Genomic DNA, 16,301 nt, shown 5'->3' on the forward strand with positions numbered 1-16,301 from the left:
TGCAGAGTGCGGACTGGGGAGTGAAAGGTGAGAGGCGCTTAGAACTGCTGTTGATTTTTTTTTTTGAGCTTAGAGCTGGACTTGATTTTGACTTGGAGCTTTACCTCTTCCTTCAAATCCTGTGTATGCCTCTCAATGGGATTTCTAGTTTCTTTGAAAAAATGGGCCATGTCTCTAACCTTTGTAAGACCAGAAAGGCAAAAGTGTCCATGGAAGAGCCTGTCAGCCAGGCCGCACACACACCACGGTGTGCCTGAAGTCAGTCTGCACACCTCACGTGCTGACCTCTGATCTCTGAGCACAGTCAGCAGCAATGCCCTCTCCCATTAGGGAGGACGATGCTGTGTGTACACATCCGCTGACACAGAGAACACCTTCTGGATATCTTTGCCTTTGACAGTTCCCAAGGTAAAAAGGCAATCACATTGGTTGCTTGGAGATAAAGTACTAGTTATTGACTGAGTGTTTTCACTTTCAGCCAGTTTTCATGGCATTGTGTGAAGGGAACAGAGCCAGAGGCCTTTGTTTAGGTCAGAACGCCAGTCTTGGGGATACACTGCTGTTTCAAATAGGTCATTGCTTTGCTATCTCACACCAGTGGGTGACGCAGTGCTCACAGGTCTGAGAGAAGTCTGTTCACGCATCTGTGAGGAGACTCCGAACGCGGCCCAAACGCATCAGAAGGAGACTTTGCTGTGTTAGGCAGGAAGAACTTTAACATGTAAAACTACATACGAAAGTAAAGCAAAATTGTCAGAAAGCTGCAGTTTACCTCGATAACAGTCCATTGTTCCACTACGATGGCATCATTTCCTTTTCTACTGGAACCTGGAACTCCAGAACCTTCTTCTTCATAGATAAAGAACCCTTCCAAAGATTTAGGCAAATGGTCCCCTTTGAGGGAAAGGATACAATTGAGGAGAGTTGTAAATGCTGAGTGTTTCTTAAGATCATCTAAACCCTTAAGTAACCCTGGTAGGAAGCACGCAGGGAAACATACACGTTAATAAACACTTGTTATGGCTCAATCAATAACATCCTCCTCCTCCTCTCTGAAGGTTTATTTATTCATTCTTCCAAAGGTCAAGACAGCTTTATACTTCACTGAATTAAAACCGAACTGTAAACATGAACACGACAATAACAAAAACATGATAAAATAACATCATACAGTGAGAGGCAAGTAGATTTTCTAAGCCTCAAAAGCGTCTGGAAATAGCGTCCCCTCGGATTTTGGTTTCCGATCTATTTGTTGTATGGATGTTACTCACACCATTAAGAGAAACAACATCAACAATGTTAATCCTTGAAATTTACCGGTGTGATATTATAACTAATGTGAGGTAAGATTACTTCAAAAAGTATAAACACAGAACAATTCTTTACTTCAGTGATTCTTAAAAAAAAAGAATGGTGACAGGAAGATTCTAAACAGAAGTCATTGTCAAAAGAATTCCTGCTGGGAAGGAAGTTTTAAGGGAGGGCCTCTTGACATTTTCTTGAATAGCTGACAACAACCATCTGGCCAAAACTGAACTGATTCTATGGAAGTTCTTTTGTCTCCAGTTTTGCAAGAGGAGACAATTTTCCCATGGTCACATGTGGTTAAATATTTTGGTTTTTATACAGCGAAATATCACATCAAAGTTTCCCTAGTTGACAGTTATCCAGACAACAAAGGCCTACAAAGTTTTCAAATACACTACTAACCCTAAACATAAAAAAGACAAACATAATTTTAATATAATATTTAGTTTTAATTTTTATGAACAGGCTACAAACCTTAAGAGAAAGTCATTATATTATTATTTTCACATCATTTATGGTTCAGACAGAATATCATGAAGAATTTACATTGTTCAGAGTGGTTTCCAAGAACCGATGAAGTTTAATTTACTAGTGGGAGATGGTCTTCTAATTACAGTACACACTCCATTTCCTTTAAATGTACTTGACTGTCACATCAGGTGACCGGAAGAACGAAATCTCTTTCTGATTGTAAGTGCAGGGTATCACTGTATCATCTTTAAAAATAGATGCAAATATGTCCCAAGTCCTCTTTTAGAATGAGGGCATATGAATTTAAAAAATAATTATATATTTTGATAACAATATGGTTATTTATAATTTATTTACTTTGGGATTGTACAGTATAATGTGAGACCCATAGGTTTTATGTCTCAGCATCTGTTTTCTTGCTCTCAGTATTGGGGTTTTCTAGTACTTCTTGACTTCTAGTTTAAAATAAAAGTGTGGTAGACTTATACAATGCAATAATGAGAATAAAAAGGAAAAACTCACTGCTCTGAAGCAACATTAATGCATTTCAGAGATACTATGTTAAGCAAAAGAAGCCATATATAAGGACATAACAGATTACATACTTTATGCTTCAACCTACGTAAAGTTCAAGAACAGGCAAAGTTGACCTATGGTGATGGAAGTCTGAACAATGCTCCTCTCCGGGAGGGAGGGTATTGACTGGGGAGGGTCATGAGGAGGCCTTTCTGGGATGTTGGAAATGTTCTGTGCCTTTTTTGTTTTTGCATTTCTTTCTTCCCCAGGTTTATGGAGATATAATAGACATGCTTTTCTCAGCTTTATTGGGATATAATTGACGTACGAGGAATGTTCTGTACCTTGAACAGCTGGACACATAAGATTTATGCACTGTTTACACGTATGTTACATTTAAGTTAAAAACCAAAGTCCACCCTTCTCACTTTAGGGCCCCCAGGCCCCGGGCTGGCTGGCTTAGAGCTCATGCTGGTCCCCAGAGCCAGAGCCGTAGCAGACTCACACTTCCCAGGAGACAGCACTAACAGAACTGCAGCTAGGGAGGTGGCCAGGAAGGTCTCGTGGGGAGTGACTATTTGAGAGTTTGTTGTGTTGAAACTTCTAGGTAATGGGGTGAGGCAATAAACCTGAATAATTACTTAATAATTGTGCCCCAGTGGTGTCACCTTTAATGCTACCTATTCCAGAACTTCCCACCCAGTGTGCCTTGGCCCATTAGTGTGCTGAGAAACAGATACAGGTGTGATAAGACGCAGGCGCCCCCTCCTGCCTAGAGCAGCTTTATCCACTTATACCGTGTGCCTACAATATTGCCATTTTCCATGTGTGCATCATATGAAAAAGTCACAAAGCATTTACCTACTGTTTCTCCAAAACAATTTTTTAAAAGTCACATACCACCATAGCAAAGGAAAGGACACTTGTGCTGAGGAAGGGTGGTCTCCAGGTCCAGTGTGCAGTGGTTTGTGGCAGGCAGAAAGTTTCTGTAAGGTCTAATGCTGTATCTCAAAAATCCATGCACACTTTGTATTCTTTTCAAATATATTCATATTGTGTAAAGAAGTAATGTTCCCCCCTCTGCCCTCTTAAAGTAATAGTGACACTCTAAGAGGAAGTTTACCCTGTGACTTGTGTTCTCCCTGGCACAAGGCTGCGTGTGTACCCTGAGGGTGCTTGGACCCTGGTTTGAGAACACAAGCTTAAAGGGTTCCCAGGGAAGAGTTTACGTGTCTGGGCACGAGCTCTTGCATAGTCACTCTGGCTAGATACAATATTGGCACTCCTATAAATGTGAAAAAGGGTAATACTCCATTTTAGTAGTTTTGGCCCATGTGTCATTTTTGGCATTAAACTGCCCAGAGGTGGGCCCAGGACCGTCTCAGAGAAATGGAGGGCAAGCACGGATGGGACCTCTCTTTCTGAATTTCCTTCATGCCCATCTGTCTCCAGAACAAATGCCAACCTACTTCTCTCCGTCTCCGCCATCTTCTCTGCGTGGGCCATTGCAACAGCCTCGTAACAGCCTCTCCACTTCCACTCTCGCCTTCTGTGGTCCACCTCCCAAAAGGAGGCCAACGAGGGGCTTTTAAAAATGCAGATCCTAACTGCTTCTCTACACTTTTAATGAATGACTACTCAGAATAAAAGTCCTGACAGGACAGCAAATTGCTTAAGAGCACCCACTTACCCAGGTGCCCCCTCCCCCCACCCCCACTCTTGAGTTGGTGAACAGAGGCACTTATTTAATAGCTTGGTGCCTTACTTTCCTCATCTGTAAAAGGGAAATATTCAACCTACCTCATAACGTTGCTGTGGGGATTAAAGGAGTTAATAAATGTAGAGTGCTTATGACAATGCTGGTGCACAGTAAGTACAAATCCATGTTAAACCTTGTTGCGTTACTTCTATTATAAGGCTCTGCACGGAGGGGCTGCTGCTCACCTCTCCTGCCACATCTGGAGCCATTCTCTCTCCAGGGACAGAGCCCTCTTCCCAGTTCCCCTTTCCTGTCCTCGAGTTCTCGTACATTTGGGGGTGATTCCTCTGTGGAGAGCTGTCTACCTGTGGCTCCCTGGCTGGCTCCTTTTCAGCCTTCCAGTCTCAGTGGGATTGTTACCCCATCAGACGAGACCTCCTGACCACCCCTCTTCGTGGGTTCTTCCCTGTTACTCTCATTACAATATCCTGTTGGGTTCCATCACAATGCTTTTCTCAATTTTGAAGTTAAATACATGTTGTGATACCTGCTACTGCCTGATGCTGTATGGCTAGCTCCTTGAGAGCAGGGAAGATATCCATTTTGCTCATCATTGGAAACCCGGGTCCTGGCCTATACATATATATGAAGTGAATAAATACCTATTCAAATGTCATTCCTCTACCCCACTGCTCACTCTGACAGATCTCCCTGCCAGTTCCACACAAGCATTTTATAGGGGTCAAGGAATTGGACTACATATCAAGTGAAGTCTGGAAAGAGTTCACAAAGAATTAAAATATATTCTTAAGATATGGGTATGTATGAAAGGTGGGAAGAGACTCTGCTCCGAGGATGATGGGGGCATTTGTAGGCTGGTGAGGTGGGTATGTGTGTTTTGCAGAAGTGGGCAAAGCTGCCCGTCTCACCCCATGTCAGGTGCCCACTGAATCTCCGTATGTTCTGGCAGGGTCAAGGCTTTGTCCCCGTGCCAGCCCCAGGTAAGTGTGCATTGCATCCAGTGGAGGACTGGTTGCAAAAGGCCTAGCAATGCTGCAGAAGGTCAGGTACCGGAGGCCATGGCAGTGAGAACCCTCAGGCTACAAAAGGGTCACAGGCGCATTTCTGTGGCACTTTTCCAAGTGGAAAAGGCTTTGAGGGAGGTTAAGAAAGGGCACTAAAGAGGAATTTCACAGACCTTACAACTTTTCCACCATGACCTGCCCAAGGAGAATATGTTTGAAAACTTTTTTTTTTCCTTCTCTCTTTCTGGAGGAAGGCGTTCTATAAAACGAGATGTGTGGAATAATATATTTAAATTTCTGAGCCATGTCTGGTTTTGCACTTGTATTCCTTGTGGCGCGCTGACTTCTGACAGTATTTTGGGAGAGGACGGAAGCAAGACAAAACAAAATGTGCATTGTCCCCATGTGCTTTAGAAGTCAGCCATCGGCTATCCCAGAACAAAGCGACCAGGTCAGCCCTACTTCCTCTTGACTCGCTTCTCACAGTGACAGAGGCCTTGGTCACAATTTCCCCTCTGCAGCTTCCCTGTGTACTCCCAGGGAAGTCCTGAGTGACACACCCGGTCTCCGGACCCAGACCGAGGTGGCTGTCAGGGACTTGGCGGGGTCTGCCACGTCAGATGTCTGTCTGGTGAGGCCTTCCAGAGCTGCTGGCGGAGGTTCTCCCCCTGGGCTCTCTAAATAGCTTCTGAGGCTTTAAGAACAAAAGCCCTACAGAGCCTCTAACTGGCAACTGCTGTGGCTAATTTTGTTTTCCACAGGCAAAGGCCTGAAAGAGATTGTGAAAGGAGTATTTTTTGTTTTTTTTCCTTCAGCAGTTAGTCACAAACCAAAATTTGAAATGGCTCCAACTTTGACTCTCTGGAGGGAAGGAGGAGAGAGAGATGGGGGGAGATGAGGAAGGAGGGAGGGACGAAGGGAGAGAAATGTGAAGCATGAACCGACCTCCGAGGAGGAGACCCGTTCTGAAAGTACTGGAATTGCACAGAGTTAGCATCAGGAGAGAAAACCAGCCTCAGAAAACGAGCTCTGCTGGCGGGTGAGGTGCCGTGGGAGTCACTTTGCACACACATCCTCTTATTAGATTCTCACAACAGTAAAGTAGGAGTATTTTTAAACTTTAATTTATTTGTTGAAGTACAGTTGGTATACAATCATATATCAGTTACATTAGTTTGGGGTGTACAACATAGTGATTTGACATTTTTATCCCTTACAATGTGATCACCCCACTACTTCTAGTGACCATCTGTCACCATGTGAACTGAGCACAATATTGTTGACTATGTTCCCCTTCACTTCTTTAACCCCCCGCCCCGCCCCTGCCTTCTGGTAACCATCCCTTTGGTCTCTGCTTCTGTGAGTTAAAGCCTCAGTAATTTTATCCCTCTTTTGAGGAAACTGGGGCTCAGTGAGCTCAGCTAACTTCTTCAGATCACACAGCTAGTAAGTAGAGAGCACAGGATTTAAACCGTGGTCTGGCTGATCTGAAAGCCCGTGGGAGAAGTTTGCAATGATAAAAAAAAACCCTGAAAAATATTTATCGAGCACCTGCTATGTGCCAAGCATTATGCAAGGTGCTGTACTTCTGGGGGTTTCAGTGAGCTCGATCCTTGCTCTTGGTTGCTAGTTAAAAGGATCTACTGGAACATGACTCTTGATAATTTAAAATATTCATCCAAAGTCTTTCACTGTATTAGTGAAGTTGTCACTAGACTGATTCAACGATAATAAAGTATATGGAGACCTCATCTCACTCTTCCATTCATTGCTCTAACCCCAGTGGGTTAGGGCCTCCTTATTCTGGTTTTCATAATGTCCATCCTTCCATGTTTGCAGTTTCCTTACTGCCTATTTTTCTTTTCTTTTTGTTAGCACTAATCTCTTTTTTAAAAACACTTTCTCTAGAAAGCCATTTTTGCAAAGTTTTGTTTGTTTTTTGGTTTTGTGGTATGGATGAATGGTTACAGATTCCACTGCAACTAAGAGAGGAAGGTTAAAGACAGATGAGAGATAGGGGAAGGCAGAAATAAATATGAGATCAGCATCATTTTCTGAACCAAGAGTTATTTTTCTAGCCAAAGTACAGTAAGAGTCAGGTAGGTAGTGTCCAACACTGGGATAGTGTAATAAATTTGCATAGTAATTATCCACTACTGTTGTAAGCCTCCTGATTGGGCTGTGGTAGTGACCATGTTCGGAAACTCCTGCTAGTCAATCACACAATGGTCTGTCGGGTCCTGACAATTACAATCTGACAACAAACATTATGTTAGAATTATACCACACAGGATGGTTAAGCTTTTAAGTTAAAACTACGTAGCTGTTTAAGAACTGGAACTATTCCCTGAGGAATGATGTCTGTCCCTTTAGCCACAGAACTTGAGAGGCAAAAACATGTCCACCAACTCTAACACAAGGTCAATTTTTTAGATATCGATGTATCTTAATTTAAAGCTTACCTTTAGATGTTTCCCAGCATAGAAAAGAATCAATTAAAGACAAGCCTTGCTTGTAATAAAATGTAGTTAACTCCAACCAATCGGCGTCAAGTGTACTAATGACAGATCCTTTTCTTGTTACTTTCACTGACAGGATGCCCTCCTGATAGGTCCAGCAGGTTGATTCATCGTCAAAAACATTGAAGGCTATATACAGCTTGTTATCTGAGGATAGGCATTCAGAAGGAAGAAAAAAGGGAAAAACTATAATTTTATTGAAAAGATTCTTAAAATCTTTCTTATAATCACGAGCTATTTCAAGCATCTAAAGAAACATAGAGAAAAATGAAATCACCACTCAGCTTTATCAAGTATTAATATTGGGCCATGTTTGCGTCAGACTTTTTTCAAGGAGTTGACATGGATGCAGCTGAGGCTCACTCTGTAATCTTCCCTTATCCTATTCTCCAGAACTAGTCACTTTAATGAATTCGGTATTTATCACTCTCATGCAAGCATTTATTCTTTTAATACAGATTCATATACCTATACATTATACACATGTTTTGTGTGTTAGCAAGCTCACATTACTTTCATTACAGACAAAAGTGTTTGGGTACGTGTGTTACGTGCATATTTCTGAGTTGAGTCTCACGAATCTCATCAGAGGTCTTTTGCGTGTCGGCTCCCCCCATACCTCTCAGTAGTTCTAAGAACCACTGCCACAGAGAAGTTATTGAGAAGTATATGACTTAAAAACAAACTATTTAGAAAGTGGAAGCTAAAAATTGATACTTAAATTAAGTAGGTAGTCTATTGGTTTTAGAACGTAAAGAACTGGAAATAGACACCTGATCTAATGAAGGTCAGGGTGGGGACCGGCAGTGTAAAGGCAGCAGCGGGTAGAAGATAGAGACTAGTTCTCTGACCATAGCTCCAACCTTTGTTCACACTCCTACACTCCTAAAAAGTGTACATTCCTACACTTTTTACACTGCAGGAAAATCGGGGCGGGGGGTGGCCTTAGTGAGGGAGCTGGTGAGAAAAGGGGCAGGGTGACGGTGTTGAAGATGGGGGAGATGATGAGTTGGGACTCGGTCCTGGTTCTTTTAAGGAGATTGTGCTGACCGAGGTTTTTGTCATGCACAGGATGTTAAGAACAGCTCAGCCACAACTGGGAGAGTTGATGCCCCAGTCTGTGCACTGCAGCACTACCACTGATAGAAGAAGGGTCAGTTAATAGCAGCTAACTTAATACAGAGTTTGTTCTGTGCCAGGCAGTGGGCCAAGTGCTTTTGTACACATCTTTTGTCTACATCTCACAACAGCCCCCTTTCTATAGAGAAGTTGACGGAGTCTTATTCTCATTCTAGAAGTTAAGTATATTCTTACCTCTAAGTTATACATACTCTTAGATTTTCTCTAACAGGGCTTTTTAAAACATGCTTGTTAAGGTATCAGAAAACTTTGCACAGTCCAAAAACATGAGTAAAATATGCAGTTTTCTTCAAAAGACTTGCTAGTGGCTGAGAACAATAAAACTATTGTTTAAAGATATTTTAGGATACAGGCTCTATTGTTACATTAATTGTTTCACCATGATGTGCCATTTTCGTATTCTAGTTGACAATCAAAGAAAGCCAATTAACTTCGAGGGTGAAAACCATCCATGAAATGGGAAAGGCCAAAACTTAAATTCTCACACACTGTTTACAAGGACAAACATAAATCAGAACAGCTGTCTTTCTCGAATCGCTTTTTGGATACGTGTGCCCAGCCTCCACTTCACAGGGAGGCGGTGGATGACCAAATGGAAGGCAATTTCCCACACAGCTTCCTTATGTGGGCCACACCGGAGATAACTGTTGGAAAAACTAGCCGACCTTACGTCTGGCTATAACGATTTTAAAAAATCAAGACAAGTTTATATTAGTTTACTTTGTCATCAGAACCTTTAGAAATTTACTTTGCCTCATATTTCTAAAAAATGTAATTTGCTAAATTTAACCTTATATATGTTCTGTTTCTATTCATCTTGTCTATTACCTTCTCCCTTTTTTGATTTAGAGGAACTGGGGCTGCCATCTCGTTCCACTTGACACTGTCCACTTTCATGATGAAATTCTTCCTCAATTCCGCTTTCCGATGATTGCCCACTGAGTGTTCCCTCGGTCCAGCTCTTCCAGCTTTCATCTGAGGTGCATCTCACGTGTGGTGTTGATTCTGCGTCTCCGCCAGGGTTGTTTCCATTGCAGAACGGTGGGTAATGCTGGGATATGAACCCAACAAATCTCATTCCTTTCTTAGCAGCTACATTAATCTGAGGTTTAAAAAGTGATGGTAGAACAAAATGTAAGCTTCATTTGAACAGATTACTTTATCAATTAACATTTAGGCTTATTAAGCAAATCCATTAGAAGAAGTAAATTTACTGGTAACTAAAGACCCATTCATAAACAGATTAACACCTATAGTAGAGCGCTACTCCTAAGACCATGCCACACTACTAACGTGCTGTCTTCAAACAGAACTCATACACTTTAGAAATTATGAAAACAGAAATCATATTTTTCTTTAAAAGGTTACTATTTGGGAAGAACTAATAATTCTAATTCTATAGTATGCTTTTTGCAGACCTGTTAACAAATGGTCTCTCTAGTTGAGGAAAAATTAAAACTATTCCAAGAAATCCTCAAAAATAACATTACCAAATACATTTTTCTCTTGCATTAACATTTCTGTGGGCATTTTAGGTATGTGCGTATGTATGTGTGTATTTATTTATTTATTGTTGTGTGTTTTCATTGTATTTTTCCATTACCATTTATCCCCCTTATACTTCCCTCTCCCCTAAACACATCTTTTAAAAAATATATTTTATTGATTATGCTATTACAGTTGTCCTAATTTATCCCCCTTTACCCTCCTCAACTCAGTACCCCCCATTCCCTGTGGCGATACTTCCCCTTAGTTCACGTCTATGGGTCATGCATGTAAGTTCTTTGGCTACTCCCTTTCCTATACTGTTCTTAACATTGCCCTACCTATTCTGTAACTACCTGTGTGTACTTCTTAATTTATGCACCTTTTCCCCTATTATCCCCCTTCCTCCTCCCAACTGGTAACCATCCAAATGATCTCCATATCTATGATTTTGTTTTTGTTCTGCTTGTTTGCTGTTTGTTTTTTAGGTTCAATTGCTGATAATTGTGAATTTATTGCCACATTAATGTTTATGGTTTTGATCTTTTTCTTAAATAAGTCCCTTTAACATTTCAAATAATGATGGCTTGGTGATGATGAACTCCTTTAGCTTTACCTTGTCTGGGAAGCAATTTACCTGCCCTTTGAATCTAAATGAAAGCTTTGCTGGATAGAGTAATCCAGGTTGTAAGTCCTTGCTTTTCATTATTTTGAATACTTCCTGCCAGCTCCTTCAAGCCTGCAAAGTTTCTTTTGAGAAATCATCTGACAGTTTTATGGGAACTCCTTTGTAGGTAACTATCTGCTTTTCTCTTGCTGCTTTTAAGATTCTTTCTTTATCTTTAAACTTTGGCATTTTAATTATGATGTGTCTTGGTGTGGGACTCTTTGTGCCTATCTTATTTGGGACCCTCTGTGCTTCCTGGACTTGTATGCCTATTTCCTTCACCAAATTAGGGAAGTTTTCTTTTGTTATCTTTTCAAATAAGTTTTTAACTTCTTGCCTTTTCTCTTCTCCTCCCAGCACCCCTATGATTTGAATGTTGGTTTGTTTGAAGTTGTCCCAGAGGCTCCTTATCCTATCCTCATTTTTTTGGATTCTTTTTTCTTGCTATTCTGATTGAATTTTTTTCTTCCTCGTGTTCCACATCATTGATTTGATTCTTGGCTTCATCACTTCATTGTTGATTCCCTATATTTTTTTCTTTATTTCATTTAGTGTAACCTTTATTTCTGCCTTGGTCTTTTTTATGCTGTCGAAGTACCCACTGAGTTGCTTGAGCATCCTAATAACCAGTGTTTTGAACTCTGCATCTGATAGATTGCTGATCTCCATTTTGTTTAGTTCTTTTTCTGGAGTTCTATTCTATTCTTTCATTTAGGCCATATTTCTTGGTTACCTCATTTTGACAGCCTCCCTGTATTTGTTTCTGTGTATTAGGGAGGGCTGCTTTGACTTCCTATCTTAGTAGCATGGAGTAATGTAGAAAAGCGCACCTAAGTTGGATGGGGCAGAGCCTTACGTAATTGCCTTGGCTGGGCAACCCATGTGAACCAGGTTGATGGAGTCTCAGATATGGTGTTACTCCTCTGTGGCTCTGCATGAGAGGGCTCAGAAAAGGGACAGTGACCGATGCCTTTGGAGTTTTGTCTGGGAGGGAGCTGTCCCCTGGCATTCACCCTGCTGCCAGACACCTTAGTTTCTCCCTGTATGCCATTGATGTCCTTCCAGCTGCTGCCCTGGTGCTGGAGCCCAGGGGGAATGAGTCTGTGTAAGTCCTAAGTCCATTGCGGACTCTTTAAGAGGAGATGCCTGAGAATCCCACAATTTCTTCTGCTGCCCCAACCCTCACTGTTTTTTACAGTCAGAAGTTATGGAGATTTATCTTCCTGGCACTGGAACCCTGGGCTGGGGGGCCTGGTGTGGGGCTGGAATCCTTTGCTTCTGAGATAACCCTCCCAATATTTACTCACTACACATGGGTGTGGGACTGCCTGTTCTGCATCTCCACATCTCCACCCTCCTGCCATCTGAGTGAATGTGACTTCTTTAATTCCTTGGTTGTTGGACTTCCTTACAGCCTGGTTTTCTGGGTGATAGTTGTTTTGCAGTTTAGTTGTAATTTTTGCTGTGGTTGTATGAGAAAGTGAGCTATCCTATGCTTCTGTCCCTATCAAGATTTAGAATTCTCCCCCCTGAAATACATCTTCATTAATGGATGTTAATCTAAAAGCAAAAAAAATATACAGTCATTCAAAACTAACATCTGGCAATTCATTGTTTGTTTGGTGTGGTTACAGAAAAATGTTAAAAGACAAATTCTTGAGAAATGTGTGTGTACGATGCATAAACCCAGTTCATACTGCCCCTCTCAGGAAGCTTCCTAACCTGCTTATATCCTGGTGCCATTATCGCCTGTCTGGGCCCAATAAACACGATTAGAGTCAATCCTGCCGGTCACAGAATAGGATTCAGAAGCACTTGGCCTAATTCCAATGAAATGATTTCGGACATTAAGAGTGGTTATTTTCATGCACATCACTGTTCCTTGTCTCTGCTTTTCTTCATTTCTTTGTCTAGTGGTGCCCATGTCTTTCCCTCCCTTCCCGTGTTATTTTGAGGGCAGGACTGTGTCTTATTCATCTTTGTATTGTAATATTTTGTGCATGTAGGTGCCCTGTAAGTACTTGTTAAGTTAAAATGAAGAAAGAACACTATCCTTTACATGGTTACTGTTTTAAGTGTTTCCTGGGAGGGGAAGAATAAGTTATGCTGGAGGTTGCATATGTAAACATCTGTAGTCAGAAATGAAATGGAGTGAAGCAGGCCAGGAGGGGGGAGGGCAAAACCAGAGAGCGATGACCAATGAAAGGGGAGACCATAACCTCACTTGTGCTGATGAAGAGAAGACTTCTGAGGACAGAGAGTGTGGGCGTGTGAGCTAGGACAAAGGACTATGCTGACACAATATCATTTATTTATCCCCGAAGTTAGCATACTGACATTGTAACAATGTATGAAGGCTTAACAGTAACCACAAATTGTCCTGTACATCTAGTGTCCTGGGAGAGGAGAGGGAGGTGGTAAGGAAGCCATCTTTAATGGAGTTCTGCAGGTGGAAACAAATTTACTGCCAGTGCTTTCCCTAGGTCTCATTAGTTGATTTGGGTGAAACAGTGTAGAAGCCTTTTACTATTACTAGATAGTTTTATCTGGAAAAGTCTGGTAACAAATAGACTATATTAGTTAGTCTTTTCCATTTTTTAAGTCGGAAGATTGATATTTTCCAATGTTATTGTTATTTAAAAATCCTGGGAAAAAACACTTGTAAGCCTGATTTTAAAAATAGAGCAAATGTTAATATAATGTTAAAATGTCTTAAAATGTGGCTGTTCAACAATCAACTCTTTATATCAGGCAGCTGTTCAAAAATAACACTTGGCATTCATCTATTGCTCTTGTTCATACATGGGGCAGTGTTCAAATATTTCATGCGCTATGTTTCCTGAAGCTTTTCTCTTTATGAAATAACCCCATTACTCTAATTGCTGAAATAACAGTACTTTCCTGTTTAAATAGATTTTTAACTGTCTCCAGGAAGTCAAGTGCAAAACAAGAGCTCTGATGGTGATCTAGTAAGACTAAATTAGTAGTTACATTTTTGTTTTCAAAAGAAATTTTCTGAAGTGGATTTATTCCCAGAAAAAAAAATCGTAGTTTCCCAGAATAGTAGTAGTAAACAATATGTGTACCTTGTTTATAAAAATCTAGTCTCAAAGACCGCTCCTTAAAAACCTTACTGAATGGAGACTTTATGCCAAAATGGGAAGTATTAGCAGCTAAAACTGGCTAACAGAGAACAAGTCCCACAGTGTCTTACTTGAAAGGAGATGCCTTAGGTTTTCGGTTGTATTCATTTGAATAAAAGCTAAAACCTTAGAAATATGTCAATGCAAGTAAAAAAAGAAAACTTTCACCATGACATTCTATCAGTTGAGAATACTGATAAATACAAAATGTTCTCTTGACAGACGCACAAAATTTTCTCTTTCCACAGCACATTACCCGTGCACTGTGCTGTGTGTTCACCCCCCAAGTCAAGTCCCCGTCTATCACCATTTAACCTTCCCTGTGCAAAGTTTTAAGTTTCCATCAGTTTATATTGCATGGACCAATTGTCAATGTAGTTGTCAGTTTAACCATAAAATATTCCATTGTATTGATATACCACTGCCTCCTTCTCAGTTTTCCAGTTGTTGAGGATTTGGCCTCTTATCCACTATTGATTAAAATATCTATGCACAGAAATGACTTTTTACCCTCTCAATTAATTTCTTCGAATAGATTTCTAAAGAGGAAATTACTGAGTCATGAATTATAATGGGATTTATAATTTTTATTACTAAATTTATATTTAGGAACACTGTACTAATTTATTACCATGTCAGTCGCAATATATGAATTTTTCCTACACCTCTTCCAACACTGGATTTAATACTTTCAATTCAATTTCTCAGGTAATACTGGTGAGGTATTAATTCTCAGTTTTTATATTTACATTAAAATTATCAGTTAGGTTGAACCTTTTGCCAAATGTCTACTCTTTGTGTTTCCTTCTGTATTTACTGTTTATGGAGTCTGTCTGTCCATTCAAGACTGGGCACCACTTTGATGCATATGTATTTATTTCATATATATTCTGAAACTAATTCCCATAGGACACTTTTGTTGCAGATTTCCCTCTGGATTCTTTTCTTTTAAAGCTTCATTTTACTAGTATGTGTTATATTTATATACTAACCCCAAACTTCTCAATCCATTTATAATTAAGTATTCATACTATGTCTACTCTCTCATTTTCTCTTAGATATTTTTATACTTAAAAATTATCTCTTCATCTCATTTGAAATGTGTGGCATGTATTTCCTACAGAACAACTGCCCACTTTTCCAGAGGCACTTACTAAGTAATGGTTGCTCCCCTCTTTTATTCCATCAGGTTTGTTATAAAACTTCTATGTGTATAAATTTATTTCTGGCATTTCCACTCTGTTTCATTGGCCAGTATTTTTGTTTTTCAGCTCTGCATGATCTGGTCTACGTACGTCAGTGTGTTTTAAACTCTGGTAGAATGTCACCTATTATTTCCTTGTTCTTTTTAAAGCAAGAAAGGAAACAAAGAAGAAATACCAAACATTTCTCAATATCCCATGGAAAAAAATGTATATATTTAGTACCTTTTCTATCAGTTCTTTTGCTACGTCATTTGTTTGTGTCTCGTAAGTTAGAGGACATTCCTCAATCACAAGTCGTGGGCGTCTTTGTCCACTGGGTGCTGCTGAAGGCTTCGGGCTGTAACAGAGAACGTGTTCATAGTAGGAAGCGAAGTACTGATTTTAAGCTTAATATGCTCATGTGAAAACGAGTGAGCAACTCACAAATAAGGTCAAGTAATCAATTTGTTGTTGTTATTTCAAGCCCAATGGTTGTCTTCTTATACAAAAATACCAGAAAAACACAGTAACTTTTATTAATTTAAATTTTCTTAATTTAACGCTGGCTTGGTAGCTCAGTTGGTTAGAGTGTTGGTTAGAACGCCAAGGATGCGGGTCCCACCCCCAGTTAAGGTGTGCACAAGAATCAACTGATGAACGCATAAGTAAGCGCAACAACAAATTGATGTTTTTTTGCCCCTTCAAACCAATCAATATCAAAATTTCTTAATTTAAATCTCCTAATTTAATTTCTAGTTTAAACTGGAAGAAAATTTCACATCTGTTGTTTTAATGAAAGTTATGAGAAATAACTTTAGATTACTATTTACTTCATTATTGTACAAATGCACAAGTAAAAATCTTATTCAAACGCAGGCAAATACTGTCCTGTGTTTTTCCTTTTTCTTCTTTTCTGATCTTTACCCCTTACTTATTCTTACTTAGCCTTGTCAGGGCGCTAGTAAGTCTATTTTAAGTAATGCTAAAAGGGAAAAATGTCTACATAGCGTATATAAAGTCTGTAATTAGGAAATAAATGTTACTGCTGTGTGATAAAACGGCGTGTGGATTTAGGAATGCTTGAACTAGCAGACATCTCAGGAGGCTGCGCATTGTGGTGAGGGCTGAGGCCGGCACACGCCCT

The 16,301-nt window shown here is 40.2% G+C and overlaps 1 protein-coding gene across 1 annotated transcript in view; it reads right to left on the reverse strand.

The window, feature by feature from the left end:
• RFTN2 (raftlin family member 2) overlaps positions 1-16,301 on the reverse strand; it is a 62,911-nt gene that overhangs the window by 29,810 nt on the left and 16,800 nt on the right. The window contains exons 3-6 of the mRNA XM_045847679.1: positions 15,401-15,515; positions 9,507-9,780; positions 7,482-7,685; positions 773-894 (exon numbers count right to left, since the gene is read on the reverse strand). Of these exons, the coding sequence (XP_045703635.1) occupies positions 773-894; positions 7,482-7,685; positions 9,507-9,780; positions 15,401-15,515 (715 nt within the window). The remainder of the gene's footprint in view (positions 1-772; positions 895-7,481; positions 7,686-9,506; positions 9,781-15,400; positions 15,516-16,301) is intronic.

The sequence above is a fragment of the Phyllostomus hastatus genome, unplaced genomic scaffold, assembly GCF_019186645.2.
Source record: "Phyllostomus hastatus isolate PE091 unplaced genomic scaffold, TTU_PhHast_1.1 phas_contig_57, whole genome shotgun sequence".
NCBI lineage: Eukaryota > Metazoa > Chordata > Mammalia > Chiroptera > Phyllostomidae > Phyllostomus > Phyllostomus hastatus.